The sequence below is a fragment of the Pseudophryne corroboree genome, chromosome 11 (assembly GCF_028390025.1).
Source record: "Pseudophryne corroboree isolate aPseCor3 chromosome 11, aPseCor3.hap2, whole genome shotgun sequence".
In the NCBI taxonomy this organism is placed as follows: Eukaryota; Metazoa; Chordata; class Amphibia; order Anura; family Myobatrachidae; genus Pseudophryne; species Pseudophryne corroboree.
The window spans coordinates 77,867,218-77,884,771 of record NC_086454.1 but is presented as its reverse complement, the minus strand read 5'-3'; the positions used below and the strand labels follow the sequence as shown (position 1 = coordinate 77,884,771).

Sequence of the window (17,554 nt, the reverse complement as noted above, 5' to 3'; positions counted from 1 at the left end):
TGGAGACGTGTCCCCTCCGTTTTCGGGTAAGTGCAGAGGCCAGGATCTGTGTCTTCCGATGGAGAATTCCTGGCTACAGTGACTGAGCTGCGGCAGCCTGCTTGCGTGACCTCATGATCACTCAGCCAGCCGCTTGTGTCACAGGTGATCGATGCTGCAGTGGATCACACATGCATGCAGGAGACGCCTCCTGGTGCATTACCATATCTGTGCATCGCCAGCATATCCATGCACATCTGAATCAGGCCCAGTGATTGTACACAAGAGACCCGTGACTGAATTCTCAATTCTCACGTGTCTATAACTATGACGTGGCATATTGTGTAGTCATCAGAAACATCATCATCATTCTCCGGCCACTAGGCAGGTTGAGCTGATGAAGCACAATGCATGCTGGGAGCACATTTATACTCCTATTGGATAACATGGTTAGAGACTTGTGCTGCCATCTGTTTAATGTAGAAACACATAGGAAAAAAGCACATACATATATTGAGTGGCAACATACACAATTCCTATTACACAACTGAATGTAGACGTCTACTTTTAGGGTGAAATGTGCAGTGTATTTATCTGACAAGGGGGCGATGTAATGGGACAATCCTCTGCATACTGTATATAAATGTAAGATGTTACGTTCACCTTTTCCTCTCCTGTATGTCCTGCCGGTCAGGTCGCCGTGTAAAATCTCTGGCTCCTCCCAGCATGGTCCCCACCAGGAGTCCTGCACAGCCGGTGCTAGTAGAAGGGGGATGGACTGAGGTCACCAATGAAGAACTGAAGTTGCGAGAAGAAATCGAGAGCGTGGAGGTGACTGGTCTCTTTAGATAAATGGGAGGTAATCAGGAGACCGCCAATCAGTCGGGATCCTGGCGGTCACAGTGCCGACGCCGGAATCCCGACAGATGGGGAAATGCTGCCGCCAGGCTATTCTCCGTCTGTGCGTGTCCGCGACACCCGTAGAGGGAGAATAAAACCTGTGGTGAGTGCGGCGGGCCACTGTGCCCTACGGCTAGCCGGTATCTTGATTGCCGGCATCCCGGCCACCGGTAATTAGTATGTAGTCCAGATAAATTAGTTGTGATGAATAAATAATACCAATAATTTGAAGACATAACAAAACAGCTCAGGATGTAGGCGAAAGTGCAGAATAAACAAAACTATAGGTGTACCGTGTACCCACCGGTATTAAATAATAGTCCACAGGGGGTGCTCAGCTGGAGTCTGCCCCACAACACAATCCACAAGTCAGGACATCTGGTACTGGGTTTTGGGGGTCATTCCGAGTTGATCGCTCACTAGCAGTTTTTAGCAGCTGTGCAAATGCATAGTCGCCGCCCACCGGGGAGTGTATTTTCGCTTTGCAGGAGGGTGAACGCCTGTGCAGCCGAGCGCTTGCAAACACATTTTGTGCAGAACAAGACCAGCCCTGTAGTTACTTATCCTGTACGATGATTGCTGCGACGAGTGACACAGTAATGACGTCAGATACCCGCCCAGCAAACGCCTGGCCACGCCTGCGTTTTACAAACACTCCCAGAAAACGGTCAGTTGACACCCATAAACGCCCTCTTTCTGTCAATCTCCTTGCGTTCGGCTGTGCGATTGGAGTCGTCGCTATAACCATTGCAAAACCACAATGGACTTTGTACCCGTACGACGTGCGTGCGCATTGCGGTGCATACGCATGCGCAGATTAGCTGGTTTTTACACTGATCGCTATGCAGCAAACAACACCAGCTAGCGATCAACTCGGAATGAACCCCTTTATTCCCTGAATTCTGATATAATACATTTGGACTATGGCCCTCATTCCGAGTTGTTCGCTCGTTCTTTTTCATCGCATCGCAGTGAAAATCCGCTTAGTACGCATGCGCAAAGTTCGCACTGCGACTGCGCCAAGTAACTTTACTATGAAGAAAGTATTTTTACTCACGGCTTTTTCTTCGCTCCGGCGATCGTAATGTGATTGACAGGAAATGGGTGTTACTGGGCGGAAACACGGCGTTTTAGGGGCGTGTGGCTGAAAACGCTACCGTTTCCGGAAAAAACGCAGGAGTGGCTGGAGAAACGGTGGGAGTGCCTGGCCGAACGCTGGGTGTGTTTGTGACGTCAACCAGGAACGACAAGCACTGAACTGATCGCACAGGCAGAGTAAGTCTGGAGCTACTCTGAAACTGCTAAGTAGTTAGTAATCGCAATATTGCGAATACATCGGTCGCAATTTTAAGAAGCTAAGATTCACTCCCAGTAGGCGGCGGCTTAGCGTGTGTAACTCTGCTAAATTCGCCTTGCGACCGATCAACTCGGAATGAGGGCCTATGTTTCCTGACCTTGTAAAAATGGTTACTGAATGTAACCCTTGGTAGATTTATATTCGGAGTTCTCCTTTATTAAAAGTATGGACCACAAATAGAGTTTCTGCTTCCCTCCTAGATGCACCTGTCCGATATGCAGGTTCCCCAGTCAAAGATATATCCTGTGGTTGCAAACAGCAAGAAAGCACTTTACAACTTTCCAGCAATGAAACGGGTATTGGCCTACATCAACGGGGGCAACGTAGATCATGCAGTGTATGCTTGGGGCAAATCCTTGGAGGAGGTAAGAAGAGTCTGCCTTTAGTCTAGCTCTCTCAGCAAAAACTCTCTACATTTCTATATAAGTCTACATTACAGCTGTTAGAGCCGTTGCAAGCGTAGCCGTTATCACCACAGTGACTATTGCAGATATACGCTCCTGCCTGGGTCCAAGAGATTGTCTTAAAATATGAACAAGTGCATACAGTACATACTGATCACTCCATTACAGTACCCCTGTTGGCCTCACACAATGTACAGTAGGCAGTCATGTTGTAGGCTAAAGCTACAGTCATCACATTATTAGGCCTCTCCTTCAAACCCCACCTTCAGGCCCTCTCCCATTGTTACAGCGTCACCTTCATAATGTCTCCAGGGTTAGACCCAGGGACGGTTCTAGACCTTGTGGCGCCCAGGGTGAAAGTTTCCTTTGCCCCCCCGACGGGTAAAACAGAGTTGGTGCGCGCCCTAAAATAGGGCCGTGGCTTCATAGGGAAGGGGCGTGGCCAGTTATGCCCCCAGTAGCTGTGCCCCAGTAGATTTGCCCACCAGTAGCTGTGCCCCCAGTAGTTGTGCCCCCAGTAGCTGTGCCTCCAGTAGCTTTACCTCCTGTAGCTGTGCCCCTTGTAACTGTGCCCCCTGTAGTTGTGTCCACTGTAGCTGTGCCCCCAGTAATTATACCCCCTGTTGTTGTGCCCCCTGTAGCGCTGCTTACAAACACACACAAACAAAAAACAACACAATCCCCGCTCCTTCTTCCCGACCGCTGCTGCGCTGCCCTCCGTCTCTGGCCGTCTCTGGCCCGCTCCTCTCTGTGGGAGAGATGTCATGACGTCTCTCCCATAGCAGCGCCGCACAGACACTAGAGGTCAATTATGACCTCTAGCTTTTGACAGTGGCGCCGGCTGCAGCGGGCCCCCACACAGCCCACAGCGCCTGCTGCAGCCGGGGAGTGGGTTGCGGGCGGGTGCGCGCTGGTGGGCCGCAGAGCCCCGGGCGCCCTCCCTGCTTGCCCGTGCCTAGAACCGCTCCTGGTTAGACCCTTTCATACTCTGGAGACAACAAAGACCATCATCCATTCACTAACCTCCTTTTAATGCTGCTGTGCGGCTCATGTTTTTTCCCCAAACTCTCTGCATCTACTTCCCAACCCTGCCAGGCTCCCCTTCCCCTACAGAGGCCTTTTCAAACTCGACACTCTCACCTATAAAGTCCCCACGCCCACTACCAGGATTTCACCTGTGCTGCTCCCCACCACTGGAACTCACTCCATCCCCCTATTAGACTCTCTTCCTCTCTGAAAAGCTTCTGAAACCAGATTTATTTTTGCCAAAGACAATCACCCTTGTCTGTCCCTCATATAGACTGTAAGCTCTCACGAGCAGGGCCCTCTTCCCTCCTTCCTTCACTTTTCCCAGTATCTCCTCCCACATGCTTACAGTGGCCCTGGGCCTGCCTGCTGCACTCATCAAATTAAAGGTACAACAGGTTCCAGTCAGTATGGACTTTGTTGATACCATGACTGTATAGGCGTAATTGTTGGTTAATGATATAGTTTGTCTGTATTGTGATGTTTTGCACTCTATATTCTGTTATTATTGCACTTTATCGGGTGGTCTTCAGTATGCCGACTGTCGTGATCCCGGCGCACAGTATACCGGCGCCGGAATCCCGACAGCCGGCTTACCGACATTTTTTCTTCCTCTTGGGGGTCCACGACCCCCCTGGAGGGAGAATAAAATAGCGTGGCCGCGAGGGGCTCATTTGCGCTCGCCACGCTGTTGGTATGCCGGCGGCCGGGCTCCTGGCACCGGTATGCTGGTCGCTGGGAGCCCGGCCGCCGGCATACCACACTACACCCCACTTTATCTATAGAGCTACTCTGTACAGTGCAGCAGACCCTTTGTGGTACCCTATAGTTTTATTATTAATGATAAAAGTAATAAAAATAATTGTAATAATAGGAAGTAGTAATAGTGAGGCATACAGTATATCTGCACTACTGTACATCCAATTTCTAAGAGGTTGGTTTTTTTAATGGCTTTTGACGCTGCTTTGACTGTATGTCAGTCTGTAAAGCACACAGGGACCAAGCGATAATGCAGGTCTCTCCTGTATATACTGCACTGCACGCTAAACCACTCCAGGATTGCTTTTTTTTTTTTTAAAGCAAAGTCGAATGCCTGGTGTGAATGACCTCTCTGGGCAGTAAATTGTTAAATAGAACCCTTTATGTTCTGCTTTGGTTCATTTTCCAGATTGCTAAATACCCCATCACTTTTACTTTTAAACATTGCTGCAGTGGAAAGCTGTTATGTTGATCATTGCCAGTGGTGCAAGTAGAAATATTTTCTTAGTGGTACTGAGTACCGAAAAATGGGCGTGGTCATGTGTGTGAGGGGGTGTGGCCACATGCTGCTAGCGGGAGTGGCCACATGACACTAGCGGCGTGGCCACCAGACAGCCCCTTTTTGGGGGGGAATCTGTAGGCAAGGCTAAAAATATATAGTAATGCCTCCAGTATAATAGAAATATATAGTAATGCCTCCATTATAACAGGAAAATACAGCCAATGTCGCACTCCCAGTAACCCTGACAAAGTGGGAGGAGCAGTCATGCTGCCAAGCACCATGGTCTTGTTACTTTGTGGCACATTATAATTGTGATAATAGCAAAGTGTGTGGCAGGTGGTACTGCGTACCCACTGCCAAATTCTTAAGTGTACTCCGTACCCCAGCGTACCCGCATACTTGCACCGCTGATCATTGCACTCTACCTTCTTGCTTCATATGTTACATATTCATCTTATTTTGATTAATACGTTATATTTATGATTAATAATAGAATCCATGTTGATTTTTGTTGCCCTGTAGTTACTGGAGGATTGCACATTAAAGTTAAGCATGCAGCACCAACCGGCTGAGAGACTGTATACCGTAACTGGTGAGCAAGTGGCATCCTGGGACAACGTCACAAAGGACATTCTCTTATGTGTATCGGCGGGGGAGCCATTTATAACCAAAAAAGGTCCGTGCATAAATCTGTTCTGTCTCTATGCACCCACAGAACATAAGAATATAATGCACAAAATATGTTCTGTTTCTATTGTTTATTATTTAGTTTTTACAGTGTGATATAGTGAGCATTGTAAAAGGGGGATGCGTTCAGAATCCCGGCGGTTGAGATGCCGGCAGTCATGTGACCGACCCCGGAATCCCAACACCGCTCAGTAGACCGGCGCCAGAACGATAGCCACCATCCCGAAGGTAAGTATTGGGGTTCAGGTTAGGGACTGGGGTAGGTGTTAGGGGTTAGGCACTGGGGTGGGCGGGTGGGGGGGTTTAGCCATGACAGAAGTCAGGAAGCCCAGGTAAGGAGGAGGTTAGTCAAGAAATGACCAGTGAGCAGATGAGGGTCTTTGTTGAGAAAATATTTCCACTTAAATGTAAATTCTCTGCTCTGAATATTTAGTTGTTGTATGTATCGCTGGTAGATGATGGGAAATTTAAGGTAAAAGAAATTATTCAAATGTAGTGTCCAACTAGTTTGAATTCCAAAAGAATGTAAGATAAGTACTAGTGCGGCTGATTTACTCACATTTATGCAGTATGTGTCTAGTGCTGCATCCGGGGCATTTACACAATATAGAGACCCGGTGTCTAGTGCTGCATCCGGAGCATTTACACAATACAGAGAACCCGGTGTCTAGTGCTGCATCCGGGGCATTTACACAATACAGAGACCCGGTGTCTAGTGCTGCATCCGGAGCATTTACACAATACAGAGACCCGGTGTCTAGTGCTGCATCCGGGGCATTTACACAATACAGAGACCCGGTGTCTAGTGCTGCATCCGGCACATTTACACAATACAGAGACCCGGTGTCTAGTGCTGCATCCGGGACATTTACACAATACAGAGGCCCGGTGTCTAGTGCTGCATCCGGGGCATTTATACAATACAGAGACCCGGTGTCTAGTGCTGCATCCGGGGCATTTACACAATACAGAGACCCGGTGTCTAGTGCTGCATCCGGGGCATTTACACAATACAGAGACCCGGTGTCTAGTGCTGCATCCGGGGCATTTACACAATACAGAGGCCCGGTGTCTAATGCTGCATCCGGGGCATTTACACAATAGAGAGACCCGGTGTCTAGTGCTGCATCCGGGGCATTTACACAATACAGAGACACGGTGTCTAGTGCTGCATCCGGGGCATTTACACAATACAGAGGCCCGGTGTCTAGTGCTGCATCCGGGGCATTTACACAATACAGAGACCCGGTGTCTGGTGCTGCATCCGGGGCATTTACACAATACAGAGACCCGGTGTCTAGTGCTGCATCCGGGGCATTTACACAATACAGAGACCCGGTGTCTAGTGCTGCATCCGGGGCATTTACACAATACAGAGACCCGGTGTCTAGTGCTGCATCCGGGGCATTTATACAATACAGAGACCCGGTGTCTAGTGCTGCATCCGGGGCTTTTATACAATACAGAGACCCAGTGTCTAGTGCTGCATCCGGGGCATTTATACAATACAGAGACCCGGTGTCTAGTGCTGCATCCGGGGCATTTACACAATACAGAGACCCGGTGTCTAGTGCTGCATCCGGGGCACTTACACAATACAGAGACCCGGTGTCTAGTGCTGCATCCGGAACATTTACACAATACAGATACCCGGTGTCTAGTGCTGCATCCGGGACATTTACACAATACAGATACCCGGTGTCTAGTGCTGCATCCGGGACATTTACACAATACAGAGACCCGGTGTCTAGTGCTGCATCCGGGGCATTTACACAATACAGAGACCCAGGGTCTAGTGCTGCGTCCGGAGTATTTACACAATACAGAGGCCCGGTGTCTAGTGCTGCATCCGGGGCATTTACACAATACAGAGGCCCGGTGTCTAGTGCTGCATCCGGGGCATTTACACAATACAGAGGCCCGGTGTCTAGTGCTGCATCCGGGGCATTTACACAATACAGAGACCTGGTGTCTAGTGCTGCATCCGGGGCATTTACACAATACAGAGGCCCGGTGTCTAGTGCTACATCCGGGGCATTTACACAATACAGAGACCCGGTGTTTTGTGCTGCATCCGGGGCATTTACACAATACAGAGACCCGGTGTCTAGTGCTGCATCCGGGGCATTTACACAATACAGAGACCCGGTGTCTAGTGCTGCATCCGGGGCATTTACACAATACAGAGAACCCGGTGTCTAGTGCTGCATCCGGGGCATTTACACAATACAGAGACCCGGTGTCTAGTGCTGCATCCGGGGCATTTACACAATACAGAGACCCGATGTCTGGTGCTGCATCCGGGGCATTTACACAATACAGAGACCCGGTGACTAGTGCTGCATCCAGAGCATTTACACAATACAGAGAACCCGGTGTCTAGTGCTGCATCCGGGGCATTTACACAATACAGAGAACCCGGTGTCTAGTGCTGCATCCGGCACATTTACACAATACAGAGACCTGGTGTCTGGTGCTGCATCCGGAGCATTCACACAATACAGAGACCCGGTGTCTAGTGCTACATCCGGGGCATTTACACAATACTAGACCCGGTGTCTGATGCTGCATCCGGGGCATTTACACAATACAAAGACCCGGTGTCTAGTTCTGCATCCGGGGCATTTACACAATACAGAGACCCGGTGTCTGATGCTGCATCCGGAGTATTTACACAATACAGAGAACCCGGTGTCTAGTGCTGCATCCGTGGCATTTACACAATATAGAGACCCGGTGTCTTGTGCGGCATCTGGAGAATTTACACAATACAGAGACCCGGTGTCTGGTGCTGCATCCGGAGCATTTACACAATACAGAGACCCGGTGTCTAGTGCTGCATCCGGGGCATTTACACAATACAGAGAACCCGGTGTCTAGTGCTGCATCCGGCACATTTATACAATACAGAGACCCGGTGTCTAGTGCTGCATCCGGGGCATTTACACAATACAGAGTCCCGGTGTCTAGTGCTGCATCCGGGGCATTTACACAATACAGAGACCCGGTGTCTAGTGCTGCATCCGGGGCATTTACACAATACAGAGACCCGGTGTCTAGTGCTGCATCCGGGGCACTTACACAATACAGAGACCCGGTGTCTAGTGCTGCATCCGGGACATTTACACAATACAGATACCCGGTGTCTAGTGCTGCATCCGGGACATTTACACAATACAGAGACCCGGTGTCTAGTGCTGCATCCGGGACATTTACACAATACAGAGCCCCTGTGTCTAGTGCTGCATCCGGGGCATTTACACAATACAGAGACCCGATGTCTGGTGCTGCATCCGGGGCATTTACACAATACAGAGACACGGTGACTAGTGCTGCATCCAGAGCATTTACACAATACAGAGAACCCGGTGTCTAGTGCTGCATCCGGGGCATTTACACAATACAGAGACCTGGTGTCTGGTGCTGCATCCGGAGCATTCACACAATACAGAGACCCGGTGTCTAGTGCTACATCCGGGGCATTTACACAATACAGAGACCCGGTGTCTGATGCTGCATCCGGGGCATTTACACAATACAAAGACCCGGTGTCTAGTTCTGCATCCGGGGCATTTACACAATACAGAGACCCGGTGTCTGATGCTGCATCCGGAGTATTTACACAATACAGAGAACCCGGTGTCTAGTGCTGCATCCGTGGCATTTACACAATACAGAGACCCGGTGTCTTGTGCGGCATCCGGAGAATTTACACAATACAGAGACCCGGTGTCTGGTGCTGCATCCGGAGCATTTACACAATACAGAGACCCGGTGTCTAGTGCTGCATCCGGGGCATTTACACAATACAGAGACCCGGTGTCTAGTGCTGCATCCGGGGCATTTACACAATACAGAGACCCGGTGTCTAGTGCTGCATCCGGGGCATTTACACAATACAGAGGCCCGGTGTCTAGTGCTGCATCCGGGGCATTTACACAATACAGAGGCCCGGTGTCTAGTGCTGCATCCGGGGCATTTACACAATACAGAGACCCGGTGTCTAGTGCTGCATCCGAGGCATTTACACAATACAGAGACTCGGTGTCTAGTGCTGCATCCGGGGCATTTATACAATACAGAGGCCCAGTGTCTAGTGCTGCATCCGGGGCTTTTACACAATACAGAGAACCCGGTGTCTAGTGCTGCATCCGGGGCATTTACACAATACAGAGGCCCAGTGTCTAGTGCTGCATCCGGGGCATTTACACAATAGAGAGACCCGGTGTCTAGTGCTGCATCCGGGGCATTTACACAATACAGAGGCCCGGTGTCTAGTGCTGCATCCGGGGCATTTACACAATACAGAGACCCGGTGTCTGGTGCTGCATCCGGGGCATTTACACAATACAGAGACCCGGTGTCTAGTGCTGCATCCGGGGCATTTACACAATACAGAGACCCGGTGTCTAGTGCTGCATCCGGGGCATTTACACAATACAGAGACCCGGTGTCTAGTGCTGCATCCGGGGCATTTACACAATACAGAGACCCGGTGTCTAGTGCTTCATCCAGGGCATTTACACAATACAGAGACCCGGTGTCTAGTGCTGCATCCGGGGCATTTACACAATACAGAGACACGGTGTCTAGTGCTGCATCCGGGGCATTTACACAATACAGAGGCCCGGTGTCTAGTGCTGCATCCGGGGCATTTACACAATACAGAGGCCCGGTGTCTAGTGCTGCATCCGGGGCATTTACACAATACAGAGACCCGGTGTCTGGTGCTGCGTCCGGGGCATTTACACAATACAGAGACCCGGTGTCTAGTGCTGCATCCGGGGCATTTACACAATACAGAGACCCGGTGTCTAGTGCTGCATCCGGGGCATTTACACAATACAGAGACCCGGTGTCTAGTGCTGCATCCGGGGCATTTACACAATACAGAGACCCGGTGTCTAGTGCTGCATCCGGGGCATTTACACAATACAGAGACCCGGTGTCTGGTGCTGCATCCGGGGCATTTACACAATACAGAGACCCGGTGTCTAGTGCTGCATCCGGGGCATTTACACAATACAGAGACCCGGTGTCTAGTGCTGCATCCGGGGCATTTACACAATACAGAGACCCGGTGTCTAGTGCTGCATCCGGGGCATTTACACAATACAGAGACCCGGTGTCTAGTGCTGCATCCGGGGCATTTACACAATACAGAGACCCGGTGTCTAGTGCTGCATCCGGGGCATTTACACAATACAGAGACCCAGGGCCTAGTGCTGCGTCCGGAGTATTTACACAATACAGAGGCCCGGTGTCTAGTGCTGCGTCCGGGGCATTTACACAATACAGAAGCCCGGTGTCTAGTGCTGCATCCGGGGCATTTACACAATACAGAGACCTGGTGTCTAGTGCTGCATCCGGGGCATTTACACAATACAGAGACCTGGTGTTTTGTGCTGCATCCGGGGCATTTACACAATACAGAGACCCGGTGTCTAGTGCTACATCCGGGGCATTTACACAATACAGAGACCCGGTGTCTAGTGCTGCATCCGGGGCATTTACACAATACAGAGACACGGTGTCTAGTGCTGCATCCGGGGCATTTACACAATACAGAGGCCCGGTGTCTAGTGCTGCATCCGGGGCATTTACACAATACAGAGACCCGGTGTCTGGTGCTGCATCCGGGGCATTTACACAATACAGAGACCCGGTGTCTAGTGCTGCATCCGGGGCATTTACACAATACAGAGACCCGGTGTCTAGTGCTGCATCCGGGGCATTTACACAATACAGAGACCCGGTGTCTAGTGCTGCATCCGGGGCATTTATACAATACAGAGACCCGGTGTCTAGTGCTGCATCCGGGGCTTTTATACAATACAGAGACCCAGTGTCTAGTGCTGCATCCGGGGCATTTATACAATACAGAGACCCGGTGTCTAGTGCTGCATCCGGGGCATTTACACAATACAGAGACCCGGTGTCTAGTGCTGCATCCGGGGCACTTACACAATACAGAGACCCGGTGTCTAGTGCTGCATCCGGAACATTTACACAATACAGATACCCGGTGTCTAGTGCTGCATCCGGGACATTTACACAATACAGATACCCGGTGTCTAGTGCTGCATCCGGGACATTTACACAATACAGAGACCCGGTGTCTAGTGCTGCATCCGGGGCATTTACACAATACAGAGACCCAGGGTCTAGTGCTGCGTCCGGAGTATTTACACAATACAGAGGCCCGGTGTCTAGTGCTGCATCCGGGGCATTTACACAATACAGAGGCCCGGTGTCTAGTGCTGCATCCGGGGCATTTACACAATACAGAGGCCCGGTGTCTAGTGCTGCATCCGGGGCATTTACACAATACAGAGACCTGGTGTCTAGTGCTGCATCCGGGGCATTTACACAATACAGAGGCCCGGTGTCTAGTGCTACATCCGGGGCATTTACACAATACAGAGACCCGGTGTTTTGTGCTGCATCCGGGGCATTTACACAATACAGAGACCCGGTGTCTAGTGCTGCATCCGGGGCATTTACACAATACAGAGACCCGGTGTCTAGTGCTGCATCCGGGGCATTTACACAATACAGAGAACCCGGTGTCTAGTGCTGCATCCGGGGCATTTACACAATACAGAGACCCGGTGTCTAGTGCTGCATCCGGGGCATTTACACAATACAGAGACCCGATGTCTGGTGCTGCATCCGGGGCATTTACACAATACAGAGACCCGGTGACTAGTGCTGCATCCAGAGCATTTACACAATACAGAGAACCCGGTGTCTAGTGCTGCATCCGGGGCATTTACACAATACAGAGAACCCGGTGTCTAGTGCTGCATCCGGCACATTTACACAATACAGAGACCTGGTGTCTGGTGCTGCATCCGGAGCATTCACACAATACAGAGACCCGGTGTCTAGTGCTACATCCGGGGCATTTACACAATACTAGACCCGGTGTCTGATGCTGCATCCGGGGCATTTACACAATACAAAGACCCGGTGTCTAGTTCTGCATCCGGGGCATTTACACAATACAGAGACCCGGTGTCTGATGCTGCATCCGGAGTATTTACACAATACAGAGAACCCGGTGTCTAGTGCTGCATCCGTGGCATTTACACAATATAGAGACCCGGTGTCTTGTGCGGCATCTGGAGAATTTACACAATACAGAGACCCGGTGTCTGGTGCTGCATCCGGAGCATTTACACAATACAGAGACCCGGTGTCTAGTGCTGCATCCGGGGCATTTACACAATACAGAGAACCCGGTGTCTAGTGCTGCATCCGGCACATTTATACAATACAGAGACCCGGTGTCTAGTGCTGCATCCGGGGCATTTACACAATACAGAGTCCCGGTGTCTAGTGCTGCATCCGGGGCATTTACACAATACAGAGACCCGGTGTCTAGTGCTGCATCCGGGGCATTTACACAATACAGAGACCCGGTGTCTAGTGCTGCATCCGGGGCACTTACACAATACAGAGACCCGGTGTCTAGTGCTGCATCCGGGACATTTACACAATACAGATACCCGGTGTCTAGTGCTGCATCCGGGACATTTACACAATACAGAGACCCGGTGTCTAGTGCTGCATCCGGGACATTTACACAATACAGAGCCCCTGTGTCTAGTGCTGCATCCGGGGCATTTACACAATACAGAGACCCGATGTCTGGTGCTGCATCCGGGGCATTTACACAATACAGAGACACGGTGACTAGTGCTGCATCCAGAGCATTTACACAATACAGAGAACCCGGTGTCTAGTGCTGCATCCGGGGCATTTACACAATACAGAGACCTGGTGTCTGGTGCTGCATCCGGAGCATTCACACAATACAGAGACCCGGTGTCTAGTGCTACATCCGGGGCATTTACACAATACAGAGACCCGGTGTCTGATGCTGCATCCGGGGCATTTACACAATACAAAGACCCGGTGTCTAGTTCTGCATCCGGGGCATTTACACAATACAGAGACCCGGTGTCTGATGCTGCATCCGGAGTATTTACACAATACAGAGAACCCGGTGTCTAGTGCTGCATCCGTGGCATTTACACAATACAGAGACCCGGTGTCTTGTGCGGCATCCGGAGAATTTACACAATACAGAGACCCGGTGTCTGGTGCTGCATCCGGAGCATTTACACAATACAGAGACCCGGTGTCTAGTGCTGCATCCGGGGCATTTACACAATACAGAGACCCGGTGTCTAGTGCTGCATCCGGGGCATTTACACAATACAGAGACCCGGTGTCTAGTGCTGCATCCGGGGCATTTACACAATACAGAGGCCCGGTGTCTAGTGCTGCCTCCGGGGCATTTACACAATACAGAGGCCCGGTGTCTAGTGCTGCATCCGGGGCATTTACACAATACAGAGACCCGGTGTCTAGTGCTGCATCCGAGGCATTTACACAATACAGAGACTCGGTGTCTAGTGCTGCATCCGGGGCATTTATACAATACAGAGGCCCAGTGTCTAGTGCTGCATCCGGGGCTTTTACACAATACAGAGAACCCGGTGTCTAGTGCTGCATCCGGGGCATTTACACAATACAGAGGCCCAGTGTCTAGTGCTGCATCCGGGGCATTTACACAATAGAGAGACCCGGTGTCTAGTGCTGCATCCGGGGCATTTACACAATACAGAGGCCCGGTGTCTAGTGCTGCATCCGGGGCATTTACACAATACAGAGACCCGGTGTCTGGTGCTGCATCCGGGGCATTTACACAATACAGAGACCCGGTGTCTAGTGCTGCATCCGGGGCATTTACACAATACAGAGACCCGGTGTCTAGTGCTGCATCCGGGGCATTTACACAATACAGAGACCCGGTGTCTAGTGCTGCATCCGGGGCATTTACACAATACAGAGACCCGGTGTCTAGTGCTTCATCCAGGGCATTTACACAATACAGAGACCCGGTGTCTAGTGCTGCCCTCGGGACATTTACACAATACAGAGACCCGGTGTCTAGTGCTGCATCCGGGACATTTATACAATACAGAGACCCGGTGTCTAGTGCTGCATCCGGGGCATTTACACAATACAGAGACCCGGTGTCTAGTGCTGCATCCGGGGCATTTACACAATACAGAGACCCGGTGTCTAGTGCTGCATCCGGGGCATTTACACAATACAGAGACCCGGTGTCTAGTGCTGCATCCGGGGCATTTACACAATACAGAGACACGGTGTCTAGTGCTGCATCCGGGGCATTTACACAATACAGAGGCCCGGTGTCTAGTGCTGCATCCGGGGCATTTACACAATACAGAGGCCCGGTGTCTAGTGCTGCATCCGGTGCATTTACACAATACAGAGACCCGGTGTCTGGTGCTGCGTCCGGGGCATTTACACAATACAGAGACCCGGTGTCTAGTGCTGCATCCGGGGCATTTACACAATACAGAGACCCGGTGTCTAGTGCTGCATCCGGGGCATTTACACAATACAGAGACCCGGTGTCTAGTGCTGCATCCGGGGCATTTACACAATACAGAGACCCGGTGTCTAGTGCTGCATCCGGGGCATTTACACAATACAGAGACCCGGTGTCTGGTGCTGCATCCGGGGCATTTACACAATACAGAGACCCGGTGTCTAGTGCTGCATCCGGGGCATTTACACAATACAGAGACCCGGTGTCTAGTGCTGCATCCGGGGCATTTACACAATACAGAGACCCGGTGTCTAGTGCTGCATCCGGGGCATTTACACAATACAGAGACCCGGTGTCTAGTGCTGCATCCGGGGCATTTACACAATACAGAGACCCGGTGTCTAGTGCTGCATCCGGGGCATTTACACAATACAGAGACCCAGGGCCTAGTGCTGCGTCCGGAGTATTTACACAATACAGAGGCCCGGTGTCTAGTGCTGCGTCCGGGGCATTTACACAATACAGAAGCCCGGTGTCTAGTGCAGCATCCGGGGCATTTACACAATACAGAGACCTGGTGTCTAGTGCTGCATCCGGGGCATTTACACAATACAGAGACCTGGTGTTTTGTGCTGCATCCGGGGCATTTACACAATACAGAGACCCGGTGTCTAGTGCTACATCCGGGGCATTTACACAATACAGAGACCCGGTGTCTAGTGCTGCATCCGGGGCATTAACACAATACAGAGACCCGGTGTCTAGTGCTGCATCCGGGGCATTTACACAATACAGAGACCCGGTGTCTAGTGCTGCATCCGGGGCATTTACACAATACAGAGACCCGATGTATGGTGCTGCATCCTGGGCATTTGCACAATACAGAGACCCGGTGACTAGTGCTGCATCCAGAGCATTTACACAATACAGAGAACCCGGTGTCTAGTGCTGCATCCGGGGCATTTACACAATACAGAGAACCCGGTGTCTAGTGCTGCATCCGGCACATTTACACAATACAGAGACCTGGTGTCTGGTGCTGCATCCGGAGCATTCACACAATACAGAGAACCGGTGTCTAGTGCTACATCCGGGGCATTTACACAATACAGAGACCCGGTGTCTGATGCTGCATCTGGGGCATTTACACAATACAGAGACCCGGTGTCTAGTTCTGCATCCGGGGCATTTACACAATACAGAGACCCGGTGTCTGATGCTGCATCCGGAGTATTTACACAATACAGAGAACCCGGTGTCTAGTGCTGCATCTGTGGCATTTACACAATACAGAGACCCGGTGTCTTGTGCGGCATCCGGAGAATTTACACAATACAGAGACCCGGTGTCTGGTGCTGCATCCGGAGCATTTACACAATACAGAGACCCGGTGTCTAGTGCTGCATCCGGGGCATTTACACAATACAGAGAACCCGGTGTCTAGTGCTGCATCCGGCACATTTACACAATACAGAGACCCGGGGGTATATTTACTAACATTCGTAATTCTCCCGATTTGGTGGGAGAATAATCACGAATTACATCGAAAGTGTAAAACTGCAACTTTTTGAATTTATTACGACCAATTTACTAAGCTGTCGTATTCTGCATTTTCTTTTGTTCCGATGTCGATGTCATTCGTGTTTTTTTTTAGTTTTTTACGGCAGTGATTAGCAAAACACTGCCGACTTTTTCTAAATGAATCTCGGCCGGATCTGTGTGATCCGTGCTGGGGTTCCTTTTTTTTCCTTTTTTTTTTAAAATAAGCACTGTAAAACTGTAAAAAAAAATGGCGTGGGGTCCCCCCTCCTAAGCATAACCAGCCTCGGGCTCTTTGAGCCGATCCTGGTTGCAGAAATATGGGGAAAAAAATGACAGGGGTTCCCCCATATTTAAGCAACCAGCATCGGGCTCTGCGCCTGGTCCTGGTTCCAAAAATACGGGGGACAAAAAGCGTAGGGGTCCCCCGTATTTTTAAAACCAGCACCGGGCTCCACTAGCTGGACAGATAATGCCACAGCCGGGGGTCACTTTTATACAGTGCCCTGCGGCCGTGGCATCAAATATCCAACTAGTCACCCCTGGCCGGGGTACCCTGGGGGAGTGGGGACCCCTTCAATCAAGGGGTCCCCCCCCCCAGCCACCCAAGGGCCAGGGGTGAAGCCCGAGGCTGTCCCCCCCATCCAATGGGCTGGGGATGGGGGGCTGATAGCCTTTTTGTAAAAGTGTAAGATATTGTTTTTAGTAGCAGTACTACAAGGCCCAGCAAGCCTCCCCCACATGCTGGTACTTGGAGAACCACAAGTACCAGCATGCGGCGGAAAAACGGGCCCGCTGGTACCTGTAGTACTACTACTAAAAAAATACCCAAAAAAAGACAATACACACACACCTTGAAAGTAAAGTTTTATTACATCCATCCACACGAACATACATACATACTTACCTTATGTTCACACGCAGGTCGGTCCTCTTGTCCAGTAGAATCCATGGGGTACCTGTTGAATAAATTATACTCACCAGATCCAGGGTACCAGGCTCCTCGGATAATCCTTTTGTAATCCACGTAC

The 17,554-nt window shown here is 50.7% G+C and overlaps 1 protein-coding gene and 1 long non-coding RNA gene across 11 annotated transcripts in view; one reads left to right on the top strand and one right to left on the bottom strand.

Annotated features, from left to right (window-relative positions):
• The window catches only part of DCDC1 (doublecortin domain containing 1), a 962,215-nt gene that overhangs the window by 924,652 nt on the left and 20,009 nt on the right, over window positions 1-17,554 (top strand). For all 10 annotated transcript variants that reach the window (XM_063944440.1, XM_063944436.1, XM_063944437.1 and 7 more), the window contains 3 exons: window positions 674-810; window positions 2,437-2,601; window positions 5,450-5,603. In XM_063944440.1, the coding sequence (XP_063800510.1) occupies window positions 674-810; window positions 2,437-2,601; window positions 5,450-5,603 (456 nt within the window). The remainder of the gene's footprint in view (window positions 1-673; window positions 811-2,436; window positions 2,602-5,449; window positions 5,604-17,554) is intronic.
• LOC134968888 (uncharacterized) overlaps window positions 1-17,554 on the bottom strand; it is a 125,825-nt gene that overhangs the window by 99,204 nt on the left and 9,067 nt on the right. The gene's annotated exons all lie outside the window — the stretch shown is intronic.